The sequence below is a fragment of the Ctenopharyngodon idella genome, chromosome 23, assembly GCF_019924925.1.
Source record: "Ctenopharyngodon idella isolate HZGC_01 chromosome 23, HZGC01, whole genome shotgun sequence".
In the NCBI taxonomy this organism is placed as follows: domain Eukaryota; kingdom Metazoa; phylum Chordata; class Actinopteri; order Cypriniformes; family Xenocyprididae; genus Ctenopharyngodon; species Ctenopharyngodon idella.
In genome coordinates this window covers 22,690,058-22,713,046 of record NC_067242.1, presented here as the reverse complement: position 1 = coordinate 22,713,046, position 22,989 = coordinate 22,690,058, and the positions used below count along the sequence as shown (strand labels likewise).

The following is a 22,989-nucleotide window of genomic DNA, read 5'->3' as shown; positions in this document are numbered from 1 at the left end:
TAATTTATATAATTTAGATAATACTACACCCGTTTTCCCCTATGTTCACACACAAACTTGACTACTTTGTAGTTAGGAAGTTAATCTTGACTTCAGAACTGGCCATGTTTATCCATTTCATTTTCATTGCAAGCACTTTAGATTTTTACATTGTGTTTTCATTTAATTTGTCTGTGCGTTAGGCCCTGAATGAGCTTTGAATATTTTGGAAGCTTTCAAGTAAAAAGCCGATTTTGCATTTGCCTTTTTCCATTTGTCTCAAACGAAAACACACCTGAAAAATCTAACCCCGGGTGCGAGGGCCCTTTCATCGCTGCTTGCAGCTTTGATTTCATTTGTATCTGTTCTTATATTTATCTATGCTTGTAATTTGTTCATTATTTTCTGTGCATATTCACTCACCTACAAAATCATCCTAATGATTCTAGAATGATTAATTCTTTCCAAATAGAGCTGTTCAAGGTGAATTTTCATTTGTTGAAATTTTTTTTTATATCGCAATATATATCGCAGAAAAACTATGAAAAACTATTGCAATGTCAGTTTTTTTCCAATATTGTGCAGTCCTAGTATAGCATGGAAATGAGTCTTGTCAGGAGCATTTGCGAGAGGACTACACAACAAAAACTTCTCTGCTCTGGGGGAAGAATAAAGATGAAAAAGCTACTCCTTCATTTGCAACATCTTTTGGGTCTCTTGTTCTCTGTATCTCTGCACTTGCTCTCTCTCAGCTTACAAACCAACGCGGGGCAGAACAAACAAACAAACAAGGCAGCTAATAAGCCAAGGAGCCGGTGCTCACTAGAGGTTTGGTATTGTTGCGCGTTCTTTATTCCGTTCTTATCTACTGAACAACAAGCGCAAAAGAGGGACCATGTAAGCATAAAGATTACATCATTGTGCAATTGTTACCCAGGAATGTAAGACGTGACGGGCTCAACCAGCAGTGAAAGTCATTCCCAGTCCCTCTCCAGCTCCTCTAAAACATCTTAAGTGGAAAAGGTTGTAGAAAAAGGAAAGCTAATCTTATTAGTCCACAAAGTTCAACGCTTACCGATGGACCACAGTGCTGGGACAAGGGAGCTTGGCTTGCTCATCCTTTAAACAACCCATTTTTCTCCTCCTACACCTTCCTGCTTTGCCTCACCATTGGTTGATATTTTCCAACAGTATGAACACTTACATGTAGCTGGTTATGGGGTAATGGATCACGAGGATGCCATTGCAGAGAGCCTGTTGATGCCATTGTAATGGCCTGTTTAAAGTTTAGTAATTGAGCAGGTAAATAAGCTTATCCCTTAATCAAAGAGATATTCAGTCTTTCTCAGAGCACAGAGACAGAGATTAATTTTTACATATATAGTGGTGTACAGAGTCATATACATATGCACACATATGCTTTTAAACCAATTTAATTCTATGTATTACACAACATACAGTACATTTTAATTGTATTTTATGAACTTTTTTTTTTTTTAAGAAACTTTAGTTAGTGCAAAAGTTAGTACCCTAATCCTCTCACCTGCACATCAGAGACCCTGAATCAAGCCTAAATCCTACTGTATATAAACTGACTTGAGTTTATGAGAAAAGTATGAGAAGCATGCAAAACATTTGGAGGCAACTTATGTTTGCATGATGCCGAGGTGAAGGGGGAAACCCTAATTCAAGTAAACTAATTCAAATTTCAATCAAGCACGTTAATGACTCAAAGTGTATTTCGGGTGCATGACTTTGAAGTACCATTCACAGCTGACTTTCAACTCCCTGCTTTTGTCAGCAGAGCGTATAATTTATGTTAAATTGATTTGCTTAATGTGCTTAAAATAAGAATTTTTTTCCTTTGGAGAAGGCTGAATTGCGGTATTTTAAACCTGGTTAATCGCTTCTCTTTTTGTGAGAAAGGATTATGGGCCAACACGCAGAATGAAACACCCTTTCTCTTTCCCACAGCTAATTGGGTGTGGGACTCTGTTAGTGCAAGGAATAAGCATTAATATGAGAATTTACATTTATTTTGGGAAACAACTGCCACAAAACTGTGGTTTTAATGCGTTCTATTGTGAGCTTCTTTAATTCAGGGTGTTTAGATAGCTGGCTTTAACATCCTGGTGCATACTTTAAGGCCATAAGCTTTTCATCTATTCATTTCACATAATTGACATTGTGTTACTGACCGACACACTAAAGTACACCTGTATATAATAACATTAAAACAGCCTAATGAGCACATAATCTGTAGGAAAAATATTAGATATCTTTAATATCTAGTGAGATTTAGTGAGATTTATTTATTGAGATTGTTTAGTGAGATTAAATTAAGACTTTTGTTTCAAAAGAGATCTCAACCATGTCTCAAACTGTGCTCAGATTTTCCTGGAAACCAAATCTGAGATTTCAATATGAACTCAAGAAAGAAATGTCACACATTAGAATCATATCTCAATTGTTTCTCCCAAGCAGCAATTAAATTAAATGGAAACCGAATGGAGACTTTTGCTTAAGGGCCAGATTTACTAAACGGGGCAAATTAGCGTGAGAGCGCAATTCCTCAAATGCGCCAATGGGAGTGGCAAGTTTTGCATGTGATCTACTGCTGACGTGTAAATTAAAGAATACAGATGCAGTCAAATCATTTACATAATGACCAACGCAATCTAACAAGAGCAGCGCAAATTAGCGTTGGGTCGCAAATAAGCATCATGTGTGGGTCGACACAGGCGCAACTTGTTACATGTAATCTGACAAACACGTACACATAATAATAATATTGTTTGCCAAGCCATGTTGTGTATATATATACAGTGGGTACGGAAAGTATTCAGACCCCCTTAAATTTTTCACTCTTTGTTATATTGCAGCCATTTGCTAAAATCATTTAAGTTAATTTTTTTTCCTCATTAATGTACACACAGCACCCCATATTGACAGAATTGTTGACATTTTTGCAGATTTATTAAAAAAGAAAAACTGAAATATCACATGGTCCTAAGTATTCAGACCCTTTGCTGTGACACTCATATATTTAACTCAGGTGCTGTCCATTTTTTCTGATCATCCTTGAGATGGTTCTACACCTTCATTTGAGTCCAGCTGTGTTTGATTATACTGATTGGACTTGATTAGGAAAGCCACACACCTGTCTATATAAGACCTTACAGCTCACAGTGCATGTCAGAGCAAATGAGAATCATGAGGTCAAAGGAACTGCCTGAAGAGCTCAGAGACAGAATTGTGGCAAGGCACAGATCTGGCCAAGGTTACAAAAAAATTTCTGCTGCACTTAAGGTTCCTAAGAGCACAGTGGCCTCCATAATCCTTAAATGGAATACGTTTGGGACGACCAGAACCCTTCCTAGAGCTGGCCGTCCGGCCAAACTGAGCTATCGGGGGAGAAGAGCCTTGGTGAGAGAGGTAAAGAAGAACCCAAAGATCACTGTGGCTGAGCTCCAGAGATGCAGTCGGGAGATGGGAGAAAGTTGTAGAAAGTCAACCATCACTGCAGCCCTCTACCAGTCGGGGCTTTATGGCAGAGTGGCCCGACGGAAGCCTCTCCTCAGTGCAAGACACATGAAAGCCCGCATGGTGGCCTTAATTCTAAGTGGTATATGTGGAGAAAACCTGGCACTGCTCATCACCTGTCCAATACAGTCCCAACAGTGAAGCATGGTGGTGGCAGCATCATGCTGTAGGGGGTGTTTTTCAGCTGCAGGGACAGCACGACTGGTTGCAATCGAGGGAAAGATGAATGCGGCCAAGTACAGGGATATCCTGGACGAAAACCTTCTCCAGAGTGCTTAGGACCTCAGACTGGGCCGAAGGTTTACCTTCCAACAAGACAATGACCCTAAGCGCACAGCTAAAATAACGAAGGAGTGGCTTCACAACAACTCCGTGACTGTTCTTGAATGGCCCAGCCAGAGCCCTGACTTAAACCCAATTGAGCATCTCTGGAGAGACCTAAAAATGGCTGTCCACCAACGTTTACCATCCAACCTGACAGAACTGGAGAGGATCTGCAAGGAGGAATGGCAGAGGATCCCCAAATCCAGGTGTGAAAAACTTGTTGCATCTTTCCCCAAAAGACTCATGGCTGTATTAGATCAAAAGGGTGCTTCTACTAAATACTGAGCAAAGGGTCTGAATACTTAGGACCATGTGACATTTCAGTTTTTCTTTTTTAATAAATCTGCAAAAATGTCAACAATTCTGTGTTTTTCTGTCAATATGGGGTGCTGTGTGTACATTAATGAGGAAAAAAAATGAACTTAAATGATTTTAGCAAATGGCTGCAATATAACAAAGAGTGAAAAATTTAAGGGGGTCTGAATACTTTCCGTACCCACTGTGTATATATATATATATATATATATATATATATATATATATATATATGCAGTAGTCAACATTTGAAGTGAATCAAAACCTTTCATCAAAGTTGTCCTAAAACTTATATATATAGGCCAGCATGGCTTGGCAAATGATATGTTCGGATAATGTCTTCCTCTGGCATTCCAAAGAAGTTAATAGGAGTGGAAAATATTTTCTCCCTTCTTCTTTGCGGTGTCTCCTCCTAGTAGCAACAATTGCAGCCATGTCGCAAAATGGGTTAAGACATGCTTTTTTGGGCTTTAAATAATGCCGCAAATACCAGTAAAATTAATGCGCGCAAACATTAGTAAATCGCGTTACGTGATTCATTTAAATACTCTCCTCCCATAAATTTCGCGTCTGAAAGGGAAACTCCTACAAAGGCATATGCAATAAGGTCAGCCGCAAAAACAACTCAGTCCACACCTTTTCAGCGCTAATTTTGCACTGCGTATCTTTAGTAAATCCTGACAGTAGTTTTTTAACGCCAAAAGAGGGTTTGTGCTGGCGCAAGCTGTTAGTAAACCTGGCCCTTAGTCTCCTGCTTATCAGATTTTTCTCCTCAGGATAAGTTACTAGTAATCTCACACATATTCTAGAAAAGATGTCAACAAAGTATCAATCTATGCTCCAAAAGACTAGCTAATATATCAACTATTGTCTCATTTTTTATTTTACTTTTAAAGAAACATCTGGAACAAAGCTTGTACTTCTCTTGACTTTTCCTGAGCTATGAAAAAGCAATAACATTTTACTCTGGAATCAGTTTTGCACCTACAGTTTATGTTGGATTAGGATAAAATAAAATTATGAAAAAGTGGGAGAAAAGTGTAATTAAGGGGGAGTTGGGTGGAAAAGCATGAAGAACAAGGAATTTGGGAACACCTATGGAATTATATGACACAGGCCAGGTCAGTGGGATTATGAGTGAAAAGTTCCCAGTCTTAATTGGTGCAGATGACTGCCCGGCTGCCCCATAGAACACACAAAAGACACGTCAGCTATGCTTGAATGGACACAAGCTTGCTGTATTTGCTTGTCCACAGGAATGTGTATGTCCTGATCTCCTTTCTCTTTTACCCTTGCTTTTTTGACTCCATGTCAACCGTTTCATCATTTTCCTCTTTCACTCTTTTCCACTTTCTCTTTTCTTGGGATTTGAGGACATTAATTGAGAAGGGAAAAACTGTGCAAGCCATCTCTCTCATTCTCGCTCTCTCCCTCGCTCTCTGTTAATTCAATTTTTTCATTTTTTTTTTCAATTTAAAGTACTTTATTGGCATGATTGTGTTTACATACAATATTGCCAAAGCATTATACACGTGCTCTCTCTCTCTCTCTCTCTGTCTCTCTCTCTCACACACACACACACACACACACACACACACACACACACACACACACACACACATATTAAGTTACCTGTATTTACATAGTGCTTTATACAATACAGATAGTTTCAAAGCAGCTTTACAGTGATAAACAGTAAAATTATTGTTAATCTCATTAACAACTAAAAAAAAGCAAAAAACAAACAAACAAAAAACTCTTGATAACTGCATGGTTGTTGTTGTTGTTGTTTTTGTTGTTTTTTTCCCTTTAAACCAGGATTGTTAACAGATGTTGTGTTGAGCTGTAAGTCAACACACACTCAAGTGGTTGAGGAAAAAAATCCCTAAACAAACAAAGTTAACTGTGTTTATCTGTACCCCCTTCTTCATTCATCATGGTTACACCCCTCATCTGGAGATTCAAGCACATCAAACTTGAATAGCTGAATCCCAGACAGCTACTTCCATATTCATATAGCAACCTTCTCATGTTACTTAGAAAACAATTAGAATGTTTTTTTTTTTATAATTACAGCAGTTTAATTAAGATGGATAGACAGACTAATAATTTTTAAACTTTTGATTTTTTTTTTTTAAATGTTTAAAGGAAATTTGTGATTTTGTATGGTTTCTGTATAGAGTTGGAAATTTGGAAAAACAGTCATTTTCAGTGTATGTACTGATTAATTGATTGTTGTTAATTGTGTGTTATTTGTTAATGAGATTTATTGTTGTTGATTTAAATGTTTTTTTTCTCCGACCACTGACCTCTGACCTTTTCCTAATTTGTTACCCTGCAGGTATCCTGTCTTGATGAGGTACTAAGGAATGCGCAGTTGTCATGGAAACCCAGTCCCAGACCAGTTCTGCAGCAGAGAAGAAGAAGAGAGTGGAGACCATCGTAGCCACCAAGAGCGCCTCCACCCGTGCAGACATCAGTGAGAAGGCCGTGGCCTCCAGCACTACCTCTAATGGTATAGCTTCAACACTTCAACTTCAACCTTCTCTTCTAATTACTTGTCAAGCTCAAACTTCTATTCTCTATTCATTCTGTCTTTTTGAATTGTTCTTTTTGAATACCATGTGCAGGTTTTCTTTTTTTTTTTTTGTTCCCACTTTTTTGTTAAAATACTATTCCAAAAACTGTAATGATTTCTCACAAGTGTAAAAGCTGTGGCTTGTAGCACTATGAATCATTGCTCTGTTTGTTTGAGAATCTCAACTAGCTTGGCACAGCAACAGTTGAACCAATGATGACTTGTTTGAAAACAGTAATTATTTTTGCAGTTCTGTTTGGTGATACTAGCAGCATATAAATTATACACTTCACATTTAAATGTTCTATTTTACCATAGTGCATGATTTGTAAACTAATACATTTTGACTTTTGCATCACATAACCAGCTCCATATTTTTGGCTTTTTATAGCTTGTTCGGTAGCTCACCTGTTACAGCAATGCACTTGTGTTTCAGAGTGCTTGGGTACAAGTCCCGTGAAGTCCAGGGCAAAACAACTCAAAGACTTATGTTAGCAAGTTAAAATTGCATGGTTGCTTCGGTTTTATCTCAAGTTTTCTTTTGTTAACCCTATCAATTAAGTTTAGTGTAGGTGCTGTGTTAATTTCAAACACGATAGAGCATTAACCTTTTAGTACGGTGGCTGAGAGAGCTCAACGTGCTGCAACTGAGTAAAAAACATGCAAACAGAAAAAAACACCAGCAAATAAAGAAAACATCTTCATCAGTTAGACAACACATGTGCTGCAAAAGTTCACAACGCACCCAAATACAGAAAAGCACTGCAAAAGTTCACAACACAACCAAATACAAAAACGCTCTACAAAAGTTCACAACACAGCCAAATACAAAAACACACGGCAAAGGTTCACAACACAACCAAATACAAAATGGTATAGTCTCACTTCCCTTCTCCACACAAAAAGTCACACAAATGGTGTGCGGGTGTGTGTCTTGGTTGATGAGTGGTCTGATTTTTGTACCACTCCACATGAAAGCCTCTGGTAATATGGCAGGAAGTCAAAAAAAAAAAAAAGAATTTCCTTTTTTTGTGGAGGAGGGCATCGTTAATTGCTCTTAGGAGCTCCTTCTCCATCTCTCTCTTTCTCACTGTTAGTCATTCCCAGATGGCCAGCTCTCTTTCATTAATTAGAGGAGGGGTGCTGAGAGTTGGGAATGAACAGAGATGGGGGATAGAGCTTTACTGTTGTGGAAAAAGCATGGATGTAATTTGGCTTACTGATTGTGGATTTTTCTCTGTAATGCAAGGGTAATTACTTCTCTGAACAACATAAGGTTTGTCTTGGAAAGTTTGCTGCAGCGATCATCTGGCTGGGGTTCAGTCCCACACTCAGGGGAGAGACCCGGGGGATCACTTTTAAATGAATACCATCACCCTTGACACTCCATGGGACTCAAGTTTTATGTTGCACAAAAACGATGAAAAAGATGAAATAGTAGGCCATGACAAGTATTTCGTCCAGAGTGTTTTATGTTTCTGATATGCAAAAGAATTTCTGATTCAGCATCAGTGTGACACTTCAGATACCTTCAGAGACAATCTTGATAAGGAGTGCTTTATGACGTGTTTGCATGATTACAGAGCCAATTGTTTGTGGAACTTGTCCTGTGATGGAAAATCTAGCTAAATTAACATTCTGACGGTAGGCCCGTTTTTCAACGTTTTTTCATAAGCTCTGATTCTAGTAACCAGTCCTGACCGCAAGCTCTCAACAGACCGTAATGAGCCATCCATCAAAACAGACCCTAGACCTGCTTCCTGAAGGTCCTTACCTCAGCCATGAGATAGCTTACACATTCCTGGTGTGGTTATAATTACCCTGCATTCTTCTGGTCTCCCAATACTCATAACCTCTTATCTGATGTAACCTAAATCCCCGTCAACTTTAACCTGTGTCGCCCTCTCAAGACTAACAAAAGGCAATTGTCAGCAGCCCAACAGTGGCAGTGGCCGATTGTCCCCCTTTTTTGACAGACCCAGGATTGGCCAGTGGAGGTGCATCATTAACCTTTTACCTCTAGATAAACACTGAAACTGATCCTAGATCAGTCCAGGCACGTCTGGAGGATGTGCAGAAGGGGAAACCCCAAATAATTCAGTGAAAATGTGGAGTTGAAGTTTAGAAAAAGGGTGAAATACAAGCTTGCTAAGATGGATGATTTTGAGATAGAGTAGATTGTAGGGAGTAAAGAAATGTTTGAACAGATGTTTGAACAGGTGTCTGATCAGATCACTGTAGTATATTAAATAAATGAAATGAAGAAAAACTGTAGTTAAGAACATTTTTAGGTATGTGATTTAATTTAAAAATGTAATTAATTAATCATACCATTTTTTGTGACAAATCATGTTAGTTGTGATTAATGACAAATTTATAAATCATAAATATATTTACACATTGAATACATCAAATTAATGCAGAATCAACATAAAGAAAATATAATACTATTCATTCATTCATTCATTCATTCATAAATAATCATTATACTATGCAAAATTTATTTGCTTAATGGCAAAATTAGATTATTCCCATAAATGCATTTGTAGCTCTAAAATAGCCACAGTTATCCAAATACAAGGTGGAATCAAACCTATAACCTTGCTGTTGAAAGCACTATGCTTTACCTATTGAGCTACAAGAGTATATAATACCTAAAAATGCATGAACATTTCTCTTTTTCCATTTCCTTCTCATTTACCCTAATACTTTTCTTCTTTTCCTATTTCTCTCACCACATGGCATAAAAGTTTGTGAAAAAGTTTAGCCGCAGTGTGTAATTGTGCAGGGTTGGTGGGGAGCATTCCCACATGGTTAGATAAAGACTGGCGCAGGCCTGCAAAGCATTCATCTGTGGACCGGCTCCCCTGGCCTGACAGCTCAAAGGAACCGACTGTGCCACCACAATGGCCTGATTGGTCCTCTTTGGAAGGGGTGAAGGGAAGGGGGCTTCCCTCCTCCTCAACTCACATCATTTGCTAGGCAGGTGGACCACAAAGTCCTCTGATTCTATTGTTGCTGCCTGGACCGTGAGAGGGAGAGTGAGAAAGAGAAAAAGAAAGAGAGAGAGATGTCCGTGTGCTTCAACTGAATAAACTCACTCGTCATGGGATAATTTGTTAATTAAAAATGAGAAAGGGGCAAAAAGGCACCTGCCATTCAGAGCAAGAGAGAGAGAGATAGGGAAATAGTTTTGGGATTGTTGGTTTATTATACTTTTTCATGGATGCCAGAGTGATGAAATGAACGAACATGAAGGAAGTAAGGACAAACAGAGGGAAAAAGGAGGGAAGACTTTGGAAGGTTGTCAGGCAGATAGTTTGAACCCGCATTTTCACTGACTTTTCACTGTAAACCGTGTTGGGGAAGCCTCTTTGAAACTTGTCAAGCTAGAGGCTACTAATAATTTATAGTTAAACTATAGTTTAAATTTGATAAAAAAAAAAGAAGTTTGCACTTGAAGGTACTTTAATAAGTATTTCATAAAATTATTAAAATAATAAATAATATTTTATATATCGCTATAAAAGGATTTAAAATGCTACAGAGGGGTCTGTGCAAGGACTGAATGAATCTGTGAATTATTTTAGGGGTTAAGGAATTTTATGGGCCATTACAGTGATTTTCCTAGACCAGAACAGACTTTTTCAGTTTTTTTTTTTTAACTGGGAACTGGCTCTGGGACCTTGGTGAAAAGCAAGGTGCAAAGTTTAACTTTATAAACAGGAAAATAATATATATATATATATATATATATATAATTTATTTCTTTTTGCTTTAGTGTAGCTATATAGTCTTTTAAGACAACAAATTAGGTTCAGGCATATTTTGAGACTGCCGATAAGCCTTTATAGCACAGGAAAAAAGACAAGCTGATGAAAGGAGAGCCTGAGCGAACAGAAAGAGAGAGGCAGAGGTGACGTCCCTCTTTTTAGGCAGCTATTTAAATGATCAGCAGCAAATAGAGGCGAATGTCATCTGACAGAAATAAAGTTCCTGTTAGCAGCGCGGCCGGAAAGTAATTTACAGATAGTCTGTCCCGGCCCATCTTTGTGGTGTGCAGATAAGGGTTCATTTCAGCAGGCGGATAGCAGCCACTCTCCTTCGCTCGGGCCTATTCTGCGACACCTGTGATAACAGCTTGTGGAGCTTAATTGAAAATGGGGGCTCAAAATGGATTTTCTCCTTTCCTCTTCCTGTCTTTCTCCCTCTAAGAGCCGTTCATCCTGACGCTCCTTTCATTTTTCTGTCCCGTCCGACCTGCCCCCCCTTCTCCGTTTGGTGCTGGGCTGTTACACTAACAGGGAATTATTGAATGGACATGTGGATGTGTACGTATGGGGGGTAATTCTAGTATTCCCTAGAGGAAGGGTTTGGTAAATGTTCTCCAGGATCATTTCTCACTTTGGTGTCAGCGTGGTGACAGCTGTATGATTCGTCTTATTAATGAAATCATTGATCACTTGATGGGACTCATAATCAACTGTTTCGACACTCTGTCCTGCTGTTCTCCACCTCCTTCATGTGCCCACCACATCAGCGCAAACATTTGTATGCTGTTCCTTGTTTATCTCAGCATTTTTGTAGTACATATAAAGCAGTGATAATAGGACAAGGCTTGCTCAGGCTTCCTGTAACAGTGATTAGCTTATATTTTGTTTGTTTAGAGATTTATGTAGTTTTGTTTTTTGTTGAATGTGCATAGTGGGAGGTTTTAACAGAACAAAATAACTTTTTGTTATAATGTTATAATAACAATTTTTGTTTCCTGTTTACTGAAGAAAAGTGAATGGTGCTTGCCCGTGCAAAACCTACCCCAATGATGCTATGGTGTTGTGGGTGGTTGCCAGGGTGTTGTTATGCGTCTGTAAAGATGTTCTGAGTGGTTCTTACTGTTTAGATGCTATTGCCAGGGTGTTTTGGTGGCTGCTAGGGCATTGGTTATTGGTTGCAAGGATATAGGTGTTAAATATGCTTGCTAGGATGTTTTGAGTGGTTGTTGGGGTGTTGCTATGCAGTTGTGAATAGGTTCTAAGTGGTTGTTAGTGCTTAGATGTGGTTGCCAGGGTGTTTTTGTTGGTTGCTAAGGTGTTGGTTAGTGGTTTCTAGGATATCTAGGATATAGGATATATAGGTTTTCAAGATGCTCTTTAGGGTTTTGTGGGTGGTTGCCAGGGTGTTGCTTTGTTGTTGTAAATGAGTTCTGCGTGGTTATTAGCATGCAGTTGCAGTTTTGGATGTTTTGGGGTGTTGTGAGTGGTGTTGCTATAAAATTGTTAAGGTGAAAGGTGTTCTGGGGCTGTATTCGCAAAACATTTTATCTTACCACTAAGAGTTGTCCTAAATAGCAGTAAAAGTTCTTAGCTAAGAGTTTTCTCTTAAAACCTATTCACAAAGCTGCTGAGACCAACTTTTACTAAGGAATAGAGAGAAGTCTTAAGCTAAGAGTAAGGGCGGGGTTGACCTCGTTGCTATGGATGATGTCAACATGCTTACTAACTATGCCCACAGTGATTGGCTGATAGGGGAGGAGTCTTTGTCAGCAACTTAATCATAGAAATATTGTAGAATAGAGGTATCATAAAGGTTTTAAAATACAAATGTTGCCTTATTCAAATAAAGATTTTTTTAATAAAAATGTTGTCATAATCAAATAAAGGTTTTAAAATGTAGGTTAAGTGTCACTAATTAAACTAGTATATGTTCAGCCTCTTACATCTGCATCTCAATAGACTGCAGAATTCAAGTGACAAATTATGTTTTATAAACAAAGTTTGGGAGCGGTCTATCTAATCAGTTCAAGAGGAGGCATATATATATATATATATATATATATATACAGACAAGAGACGACTCACCTATAGTTACCTCGACTGTTTTCTGCACTCTCGGTGGGGATACGGGGAGAACTGGAGTCCTCGATCCCCTTGGACATCACACCAAATACGCTTATTATATATTTTTTATTTGATCTTTTGTAAGTGTGAACTCGTGAAAACAACTGCCACAGGTAATCAGATATTATTTATTTATTTATTAAAGATTTATTTTTTGCGTCTTATTGTAGATTCAAAACTATAAATCAAAATATGTATTGCATTTATGAAGAAAAGGTTCAGCACCCAAGGCTCTATCACTATTGCCTCATGGTGTACAGTGTCTTTAGGTGGATTAGGATTGTTTGTGATTTGGTTTTAGTGACTTAAGTGTCCTCTTGACTACTCCTAACATTTCACAGATTTAGGAGCTAGTTTTAAGCGCTAAAATGCTTTGTGAAATAATCTTAGAAAATTTAAGAAAATTTAAGAGTCCTAAAATTAGGACTGACACGCCCATTATTTTTAAGAGTTTTTCCTAAATCGGCAAGTTAGGAGCTACTTTTAGCCTTAAGATATGTTGTGAATACGGCCCCTGGATCTCAGGGTGGCCACTAGGGTGTTGTGGGTGGTTGCTAGGCAGTTGCTTACTGACTAGGGATGACAATGATTAATCGACGATAAAATAATTGTCCATAATAATTTAATCGATAAACCTTATTGATGGTCGATTAAGCAAGGTCATAATTAGAGTTAAGGGTGCTCCAATAAGGATTTTTGAAGCAGATCACTGATTACTGATCACTTGAAGCAGTACTGGCCAATAAGATCACCGATACCGATCATTGAAATAATGCTATTCTTAACAACAATGTATTTTAAGTATAAAAAAAAAAAAATTAGGAGATGAGAAAGTATTGACAACTCCATTTATTGACAAGCAACATGTGCAACATATTCCATTCCCTCTTTTAGAGGTGATTAAGGAACAACTTAGAGCTTAACAAATATAGCATTCCTGTGAAATGATAAATATAAAAGTATTTGAAATAATATTAATTGAAATGAAATAATAAAAATAAAAAACTGAACAGTCTTTTTTCAACAGAAAATAAATGTAAAATAACACTGCTTAGTCTTCATTGTATAAATTACCTTATTTCTCAACTTTTTCCTCCTTCTTTGCAATTATACTCTCTCTCTCTCTCTCTCTCTCTCTCTCTCACTCTCACACACACACACACACACACACACACACACACACACACACACACACACACACACACACACACACACACACACACACACTTCTAAAACTTTTATCCTTTTAGCCGCCCTCTCTTCCACGCCTGCTCTCCTCATCTTCTCTGGTATTCTGGCCCGGTTCATAGAGAATGTGGCAGAAATTCTTTTCAATTCATTGTTGGGGTCACAGCGGGTTGGGGGTTGGTGGATGCCTGTGTCTCTTCAGTGCTCCTCACTGGCCTCGAGTCTACCAGTCTCCTTCTGGCTGCTGCTCTGGAGTTAATTTCCTGAAGCAGCAGGGAGATGGCCAGGCAGCTGGCAGAGGGTGACGTCTTTCTGGGGCCTCAGGACAGGGATTAGCTTGGGCCCTGCTGGTACAGAGGTGGAGAGGCCTTCAGCAGCCCTGCCCTACACACACAAACATGTACACACACAAACACTCCTGGATTAGGTATAGCTCCAGTAGCTGTAAACTCAGCTCCTTCGAATGTTCTGATTGTTGTCATAGAGAGTAGCATTTATGAGAGCTTGCTCGGCCAGATGTTTTTCATAAACCCACTGATGAGTTGCAGGGTTTCAGGATATGTGTCTGGAATATCTAGTTAGGCATCCTGGGAAGAAGGGATAGTTACCCAGAAATGTAAATTCATGTGGTTCCAAACCAGTGGTTTATTTCTTCTGTGGAACACCAACGGACATGTTTAGCAGAATGTCCAATATACAGTTTTGTAATGAAATGGGAAAGGGGAATGTGGAAACCTGTGGTCACTGTTCACTTTTAAATGTACGGAAAAAAGCACCTTAAAGAAATAGTTCACCCAAAAATGAAAATTATCCCATAATTTACTCACCCTCAAGCCATCCTAGGTGCATGTGACTTTCTTCTTTCAGCCGAATACAATCAGAGTTATATTAAATAATATCCTGGCACTTGCCATGCTTTGTAATGACATTGAATAGTGCCTGAGTTTCTGAAACTCCAAAAAGCGCATCCATCCATCCATCCATCCATCACAAAAGTAATCCAAACAACTCCAGTGGGTTAATAAATGCCTTCTGAAGTGAAGCAATAGGTTTTTGTAAGAAAAATATCCATATTTAAAACTTTATGAACTATAATCACTGACTTTTTGTGCATTCACGAGAGAGTCAAGTTCCAGCAGAAGTGTGACCTCTGACCCGACGTATGATGTAGGACGTATAATGTAGGCATAGCGTAAACTTGGTGTTAATAGACACTTCTTGCAAAAACCACAAAGATTTGGTGAAAAAATGGTCAATAGTGTAGTGATTCATAAAGCACTGCTCACACAGAAGCCACTTTAAAACCAAGCTGCTTTCTGTTGGTCAACATGGTGAATTTACATGACCAACTTAAAGGGTTAGGTTCACCCAAATGAAATTTCTGTCATTAAGTACTCACCCTCATGTTGCTTCAAAACCGCAAGACCTTCGTTCATCTTCAGAACATAAATTAAGATATTTTTGATGAAATCCAAGAGGTTTTTTATCCCCCATAGAAAGCAATGAAATTACCACATTCAACTTCCAGAGAAGTAGTAAAAGCCTTGTTAAAATAGTCAACGTGACTACAGTAGTTCAACCTTAATGTGATTTTATTAAGCGACAAGAATACTTTTTGTGCACAAAAACATAACAAAAATAATGACTTTATTTAACAATTTTTCCTCTTCCCTGTCAGTTTCCTATGCAGCTGGCTCAGTGAACACAGTGCAGATCTTCCGTGTTCTGTCAGAACACCGACTTTGTATTGACTGAACAAATTGTATCCTATGCGTGGGGCGTAGTTAGGCCTCCTCTCATGTTAGAGAGTCGTCATGATGAGGCCTCTGCTCCTAGAGCTCGGCCATATACTGCGAGCATCGTCAGGCATCCTCTCGCTACAGAGAGTTATCCTCATTGAGGCCTCCGATCGCCAGAGCTCTGCTAGGACAGCATCTGTGTGTTGTAGGCTCTCTTTGAGCCTCCTTACATGGTATCCTATGTGTGGGGCGTAGTTAGGCCTCCTCTTACTTTAGAGAGTCGTCATGCTGAGGCCTCCACTCCTAGAGCTTGGCCATCTACTGCGAGAGTCATTAGGCCTCCTCTCGTTTCAGAGAGTTATTTTATTGAGGCCTCCGCTCGCTAGAGCTCTGCTAGGCGTTGCGCCTACAACCTGTTGCAGGTTGTAGGCTCTCTGTGAGCCTCCCTACACGGTTTCCTATGTGTGGGGTGTAGTTAGGCCACCTCTCGGTTTAGAGTTGTGATGTTGAGGCCTCGGCTAGGCGGTAGGGTAGCATGCTAAGTTGTTAGGCTCCCTGGGAGCCTCCTTGGCTACTGACCTTAGCGTGGGGTTTTGCTAGGCTAACTCTCATTTTTGAGAGTGTTGTATTTTGGCCTCCACTCTGCAGAGCTTCGTGGGCTAGTTACTTCTGAGTGTTAGGCTCTCTGTTAGCCTCCTTGGACACTGGTTTGAATAAGAACGTAGTTAGGTTCCTGTTGAGGCCTCTATTCTTGAAAAGCTCCAGTCTATGACATCGCTGGTGCAGGGGTGAGGACTACATGAGTCTTTGACTTAGCTCAGCCAATAAGGCACTCATCCCTTCAGCATGGCGGCGTGGGTATATTGTTCCCCGTAGCACCCTCTAGGGGACGCAGTGCGAGCTCCCATTCAAAAGGGAACGTCTCAGGTTATGCATGTAACCATTGTTCCCTGAGAAGGGGAATGAGATGCTGCATCCCTTTGCCATGCTTCAGGTATTCCTGCACATCTCCCTCAGACAGAAATGGATGGCGTATTTCATAGGTGTCCTTTTATACTCTCTGCCGCACCCTGCTGTGACGTCACGGGCTGCCGCCTACCAATGTCAAGTTCATTGTTTAGAATCATGCTTCATAGACTGGTCTGCCGAAGGCATTCCCCATAGCGCCCTCTAGGGGACGCAGTGTCTCGTTCCCCTTCTCAGGGAACCATGGTTACATGCGTAACCTGAGACGATTTTGACTTTATCCACAAGTCATTATTTTTGTTTTGTTTATGCAGAGTGAATTTATTATACTCTTGGATCCCTCCCACTCTGTCCATCTCTGTCTTTGGCTTTCTTTATGTCATTCCACTCTTCAGATTTTCTCCTCAAACACTATTTGGTCTAATTGTTTTTTGTATTCCACTGTCCATTTATGTAGGATCAAAAAAACCTATTTTATTGTTGATAAATAGGTTTATAGTGCATTTCAGTGTATTTTCCATTGAGTTCAGTGTGCAAACATGCACCTCACTCAACAGTTTTTGCTGTTGTGGCTTTGTCCATCACTTCTCATCTTGCTGTAGCATCCCTCACAGCGAGCCTGTATCAAAGAGCTGTGAAGTATGACATTGATGTTCAATGATTGATTAGAAAGAGAGGTTGATTCCCACCCCCTGCCCTCCCCATCTCTGCAGTAAATGAATCAGGTAATGTGTGTGTGTGAGCCGCAGTCATTATTGACAGTTAGAGAAGTGAGTTGATATGGTGAGCTGTATCCTTGTCAGTCAGAAGCTCTTGTCTCTTATCTGAAGGAGGGAGTGTCAGGCCATCCATGTGTTGTCTTCATTGGATAAGAGCTTGGCCCTCGTAATTGCAGGCCCTGGTACGCCAACACTCACTTAGCTAACTCAGCATCTTAAAAGAAATCGATTTAGCTAAGAAGTGAGAATGAACCTAGCTGTGTAGAGGGAACAGACTTTTGAAAGAAACATCTTTTTACCAGGCAGTCAGACTATCTGTGATTACATTGTAAGGACGTACAGTTTGAACCAGGGCAAGCCCTGCTTGTGCACCAATCAATGCCACAGTTGCCAACTTTTACAAGACAATTCTGTGCAAAGGCATTGAAGGTCACTGTGTTACTCTTATCAATTGTTTATTCTCAATTTCTCTAACCCAACTGTTTTCAGAGTAGATGCCATATGTAGTCTGACACAAAAGTGATTGATAAGCTCAATATGTGAGAAATAATAGATTGTGGGCTTTCAGTATTTTAATCTTCACTTGTGGTATTCATGTGGCCATGATGGTCTTAAAATGCTGTGTAATTTGTGCTATTTATTATGTAATCAAATCTGAAAAACTACTTCATAGATAGTAGGGGTGTAACGGTACACAAACATGATGGTTTCGGGTACGTACCTCGGTATTGAAGTCACGGTTCGGTACAGCAGGGGGGAGAAAACTAAACATAAAATTGCTTATTTTTCTTATTTTTTATTAAACAGTGGTTTATTGAACAAATTGTGTCTCTCTCTTTAAATAAATTAAATTATAATTAACATGTATGTCTGTGTGTGTTTAGTCTAGCTATGTGTTCATGATTTAGTTAAATAAAACTTCTTTTATTACAAAAACTTGCCAGTTGATTCTGATCTACTTATAAACCAATGTCAATGATAACGATTACAATCACAGCTACATGCTAAGAAAGAGTTATTTTTCTGTGGCCACGGAAAATATCCTTTCTGAAGAGTTGATAGACGATCAGTACTGAGTGTTCGCTTTGTGTAAACAAACAAACCGCCTGTAGCCAAAAGCTAGCTCTTTAGCAGCCCTACAGGTATACAAGTTAAAGCCCTTTACATCAACCGTTAGCTGTTAGCATTCAACTAACACTTAGATACGGTGTGTGTTAACCCTTCCTCTCTCTCTGCCTCTCCTCACTTGGTTTCACACTCTGTTTGAGCTCTCACATACTTTTCTGTCACAGTTAGGTTGGTCCTTCCCCATATACTTTGTTTTTTTGTTATTTTATTTTGACTTTACTCCCACTCTATTTTTATTTTATTTTATTTATTTACTTTGGTTTTAGCCTAAAAATCCCTATTTGGCTAAGTTGAATGTAATTAAATTTAAAATTGAATTAAATCAATTTGTTTATTTTACACCTTCCCTTTTAGTTTTTCAGATCTATAAGGACATTCTACTTTTACCTTATTTTAGTTAGTTTACCATCACCATCTACTCTCTCTGTATAGGAATACAGTAGTTCTAGCAACTGTTGTTTCTTAATGAGGATACAGGTTATTAGTAGCCTAATTCCTGTTTCTTTTCTACTCCTCCTCACTCATCAGTGCCAGGCTTAGTCCATGTACGGTTTCTGTTCAAACGCACTGTAGGCCCCCAGAGAGAATTCATTGACGAATTTGCTTAAATGACTGAACATGCATTTTCCCAGTACATTTTGTGTATTATTACTGTGTGTATATTGTTCTTTTGTATATTGTATAGTGTTATGCATGTCTGATAATAGAACTACTAGATAATGTAGCCCATCTAGGTGGTGTTTCATAACAAAATACTCGTTGTTTAATAACTCACACTTTCTTAAAAGTAAAAGTAAAATAATAGAACAAGGAATGTTTTGTAGGCCTGTTTAACTGTAAGCTTAAAGCTAGTATATATTTTAGCAGATTTACTTGGCGTTTAAACATGACAGTTTTGGGTACGTTCCTCGGTATTGAAGTCACAGTTCGGTACAGCAGGGGGGAGAAAACTAAACATAAAATTGCTTATTTTTCTTATTTTTTTTTATTAAACAGTGGTTTATTGAACAAATTGTGTCTCTCTCTTTAAATAAATTCAATTATAATTAACATGTATGTCTGTGTGTGTTTAGTCTATGTGTTCATGATTTAGTTAAATAAAACTTTGTGCACGTTCTTGCGAGTTAATTCTGATCTTCTTATAAACCAATGTCAATGATAATGATTATGATAACAGCTACATGCTAAGAAAGAGTTATTTTTCTGTGGCCATGGAAAATATCCTTTCTGAAGAGTTGATAGACAATCAATGCTGAGTGTTTGCAGGCCGAACAGATTAATTGATTGTAATATTAATTCAGCTACATTAAGTTAATTCAATTAACTGATTCAAATATTTATAATTAATTAATTATTTTGAGCTAATTTGCTACAGTAGTGTTTATTTTTTTTCACATTTTTCCCTTGAATAGGACAGTTGAGTTACAGACAGAAAGTGATAGGAGAGGAGAGAGAGGAATGGGTTGGGAAAGCACCCCAAACCGGGAACTCTTCGGCATGCTCGAAGATATATACTGTAGCGTAACCCAAAAGACTATGGCTCTGTCATTATTTAAAATTTTGTGAATTAGATGTTCACTATACATGCAAATGTGTAATCTCTTACGAAAGAAACTGATGATGATGAAATGTGACAGATTTCCAAATTACTGTGTGTTTCAAAACTGAATTATATACACACAGCGTGTGCTGTCTTTCCTGTGAATAATTTGGCAACCTCATGACTTTTTTTCTGTGCTTAAGAGGGGCAGACTGGCCTGTTTTACACCCTTCGCCTCATCAATGGTACCTTTGTGTGGTTCTGGCTTTGCCTCCACTCAGCATGGGTCCAGAGAGAGAATGAGAGATCAGGAAAGAAGTAGAAATAACGAGAGAGAGAGAGAGTATTATACAAACATTGCTTTTCAAGACTCTTTCTGATGTACCACTGTGATTTTGATGTGACAACAGCGACATCATTTCCTGCATGATTTGTGCTATGTCTTTTTTATGGTACAGTGTCACTGGCTATCTCAAAATTTTAACAAATAGAAAGTCAAGTCAAGTCATCTTCATTTATATAGCGCTTTTTACAATACAGATTGTTTCACAGTGATAATAGGAAAATTAATGGACAGAGAATGTTTTGGCTTTAAGGCAGCTCTAGAAAAAAGTTATTTAATAGAAATCTAATAGAAAGAGATGCACAAGACTGCGTAATACAACATCATGGCTTCATCACAGATCAACAGTCGGTACATCGACCGAGAAGCACCTTTTATGACAGAGAGAAGAAAGAGAGATAAAAGCAGTGAGAGAGCCTCATTGGGAGCAGGTTTAGGAGAGTTTAATGCCTTGTCTTTGGAGATATAAGGATTGATTCAGGGATGTCAGTAATGTTCAGGAGTGTATTTCATTACATTAACAGGATGGAGAGGGACTTGAACTAATGATCTGGGTTGAATAGCTGAGCATGATGAGGCTGACTGAGAGAACATCTGGTCATTCTTGTAGTTCTGTAAAGCGTGTGTGAGTTAGCAATAGTAACCAAAGGGGCTTTGCAAAGGGTCAAATGTAGTCCAACCTAGTCAAAACAGGATAATGCCTAATCTCAAACACAAATCTCCATATGCTTCTAGGGACGGGAATCATAAACAATTTAATGATTAATTTATGGTTCAGATGTGTCTAAATTCATCTACTTTCTAAAAGCATGTCATCTACTTCTGAACAATTCATGCATGCATACGTTTCATTTTTTAAAAATTGGTTTTAAATCATACATTTATTTACATAAATTCAATAATTAAATTTTATTAAATTTAAATTAAAACTTTTAAGCATTACATATTACAAAAATGTTTGTGAATTGCAATTTCATTGCCTATAATAAAATAAAAAGTTTTTAAGTCTTGCAAAAGAAAGCTCTTGCTCAGGAATCTGTCTCCACTGTCAATGCTGTCATGTTTTTGATTCGCTAAAAATAACTGGCTCATAATTTGTTCTGTAATTGGACTACACTGGTCGTGCTGTCTGTTCTTTTGTTTCCTTTTTTATGTCAGATAAGACCGATGTCCCTTCTAATCTGGCCGGCTTTTTTGTGTGTATTTTTAGGCACGAACCTGCCTGTCTCGCTTAGTGTCTCATAGTCTAATAAAAAGATCAAAATTACATTTCCTATCTGCTCAGAATCTTTTAAGTGTGTCTAAGTTATAAGAAAATGGTGGATGCCCAAAAGCGCATTTCAAATGGATTATGACACACATGATTACGGCAGTTAAAAAGTTCAGAACAGTGACTAATATATCACAATAATCTTTAGCAGGTGTGATCGTCTTTGACTGGAATTAACTCAGAAATTAAAAATGCAGGGATTTTGTGTTAAGGACAAATTACCTTCACTGAAGAACTTTACATGTGTGAGATGACTTTATGAGTCACATATGGAGCTAGTTGAACAGGTCAACAGCAATTGGTGTTATGCTCTGCTTTTTTCTTTGCAAAGGAGAAATTCTCATGTTATTTAATGGTTTCAGATTTGCAGTTTGGAATCCTGATTGTCATACTATTTTTACGAGGTTTGGCTTGTAGGTTGGAATTCTGATTGTCACGGTGGCTTGTGAAAAGGGCTGAAAAATGTCTGAAAGAGGCAGCTGAGAAACTGTAAGCATCAACAGCTGCACCTTCAAAGGGCTGCAGTGTGTTACAGTTTCACCCAAAGCGGTCTCCTTTCACGCTGAAGCTCAAACATTCATCAGAGCAGCACAAAATGCTCAAATACCTTTGCTATCCATCCACAATTTCCTTTCTCTCCTCTTTGTCTCTCATTGCTTGGTCCATCATAGAATTTGTCTTTCTTTACTTGCATTTGCTTGTTTAAATTATTCTGGTTTTAGACTTTACAAAGGCACCCAAAGGTTGCCATCCAACAGAATACATCAGAAATTCCTGATTTTTTTTGTCATCTGAACCCCTTTGATGTAAGATATACTATACTTACAAGACCCCCTGAGAGTTCATATTTCAATAATTTAACAACACGTTTTTAGTAAGTTTTATTTTGATTTGTTTTTGTTTTAAAATTATGTATTTTAATTGTACATTTTTATGATCATTAGATTTTTATTATTACAATTATTATTATTATTATTTTCATTAAAAGTAGTTGGTTAAAGAAATATATAATATATTGAATAATGAATACTTGAATGAAAATTTTTCATTTAAATTTAGGATAAACTAGAGCAAACAAGACTAAACTGTTAACTCATCACTGTTTATGTGGCTGTTTACCAGTTGGCCTGTAAGGCCTGAAAAATCTCAGCCGCACAGTCGCTAACATAGGGGACGCTGCTCCACTTTATGCAGCGGCATTTCGCCGTCATTGATAAAGTGCTTAGCAGCGAGCAAATTAATGAATTTGGCCTGACTGAGCGCAGCTTTCTCATCAGGGCGGGGGATGGAAAGAGTGAGGAGTGGGGGTAGATGGAGGGGTAATCCCGTTCCGGCTAAACGGCTGATCCTTCTCATTCCTCAGATATCAAATGTCAGAAGTTAAATTAGCCTGCTAGCCCCTGATAGGAGTTAACATGCTTTTAAATGTGAGGGGAGGGGAAGGGGGCCAGAGAATTCCA

At 38.5% G+C, this 22,989-nt stretch overlaps 1 protein-coding gene across 3 annotated transcripts in view; it reads left to right on the top strand.

Moving 5' to 3' along the window:
* gli3 (GLI family zinc finger 3) overlaps positions 1–22,989 on the top strand; it is a 147,768-nt gene that overhangs the window by 22,499 nt on the left and 102,280 nt on the right. For all 3 annotated transcript variants that reach the window (XM_051882716.1, XM_051882717.1, XM_051882719.1), the window contains exon 2: positions 6,503–6,676. In XM_051882716.1, the coding sequence (XP_051738676.1) occupies positions 6,544–6,676 (133 nt within the window). In that variant the 5' untranslated portion in view covers positions 6,503–6,543. The remainder of the gene's footprint in view (positions 1–6,502; positions 6,677–22,989) is intronic.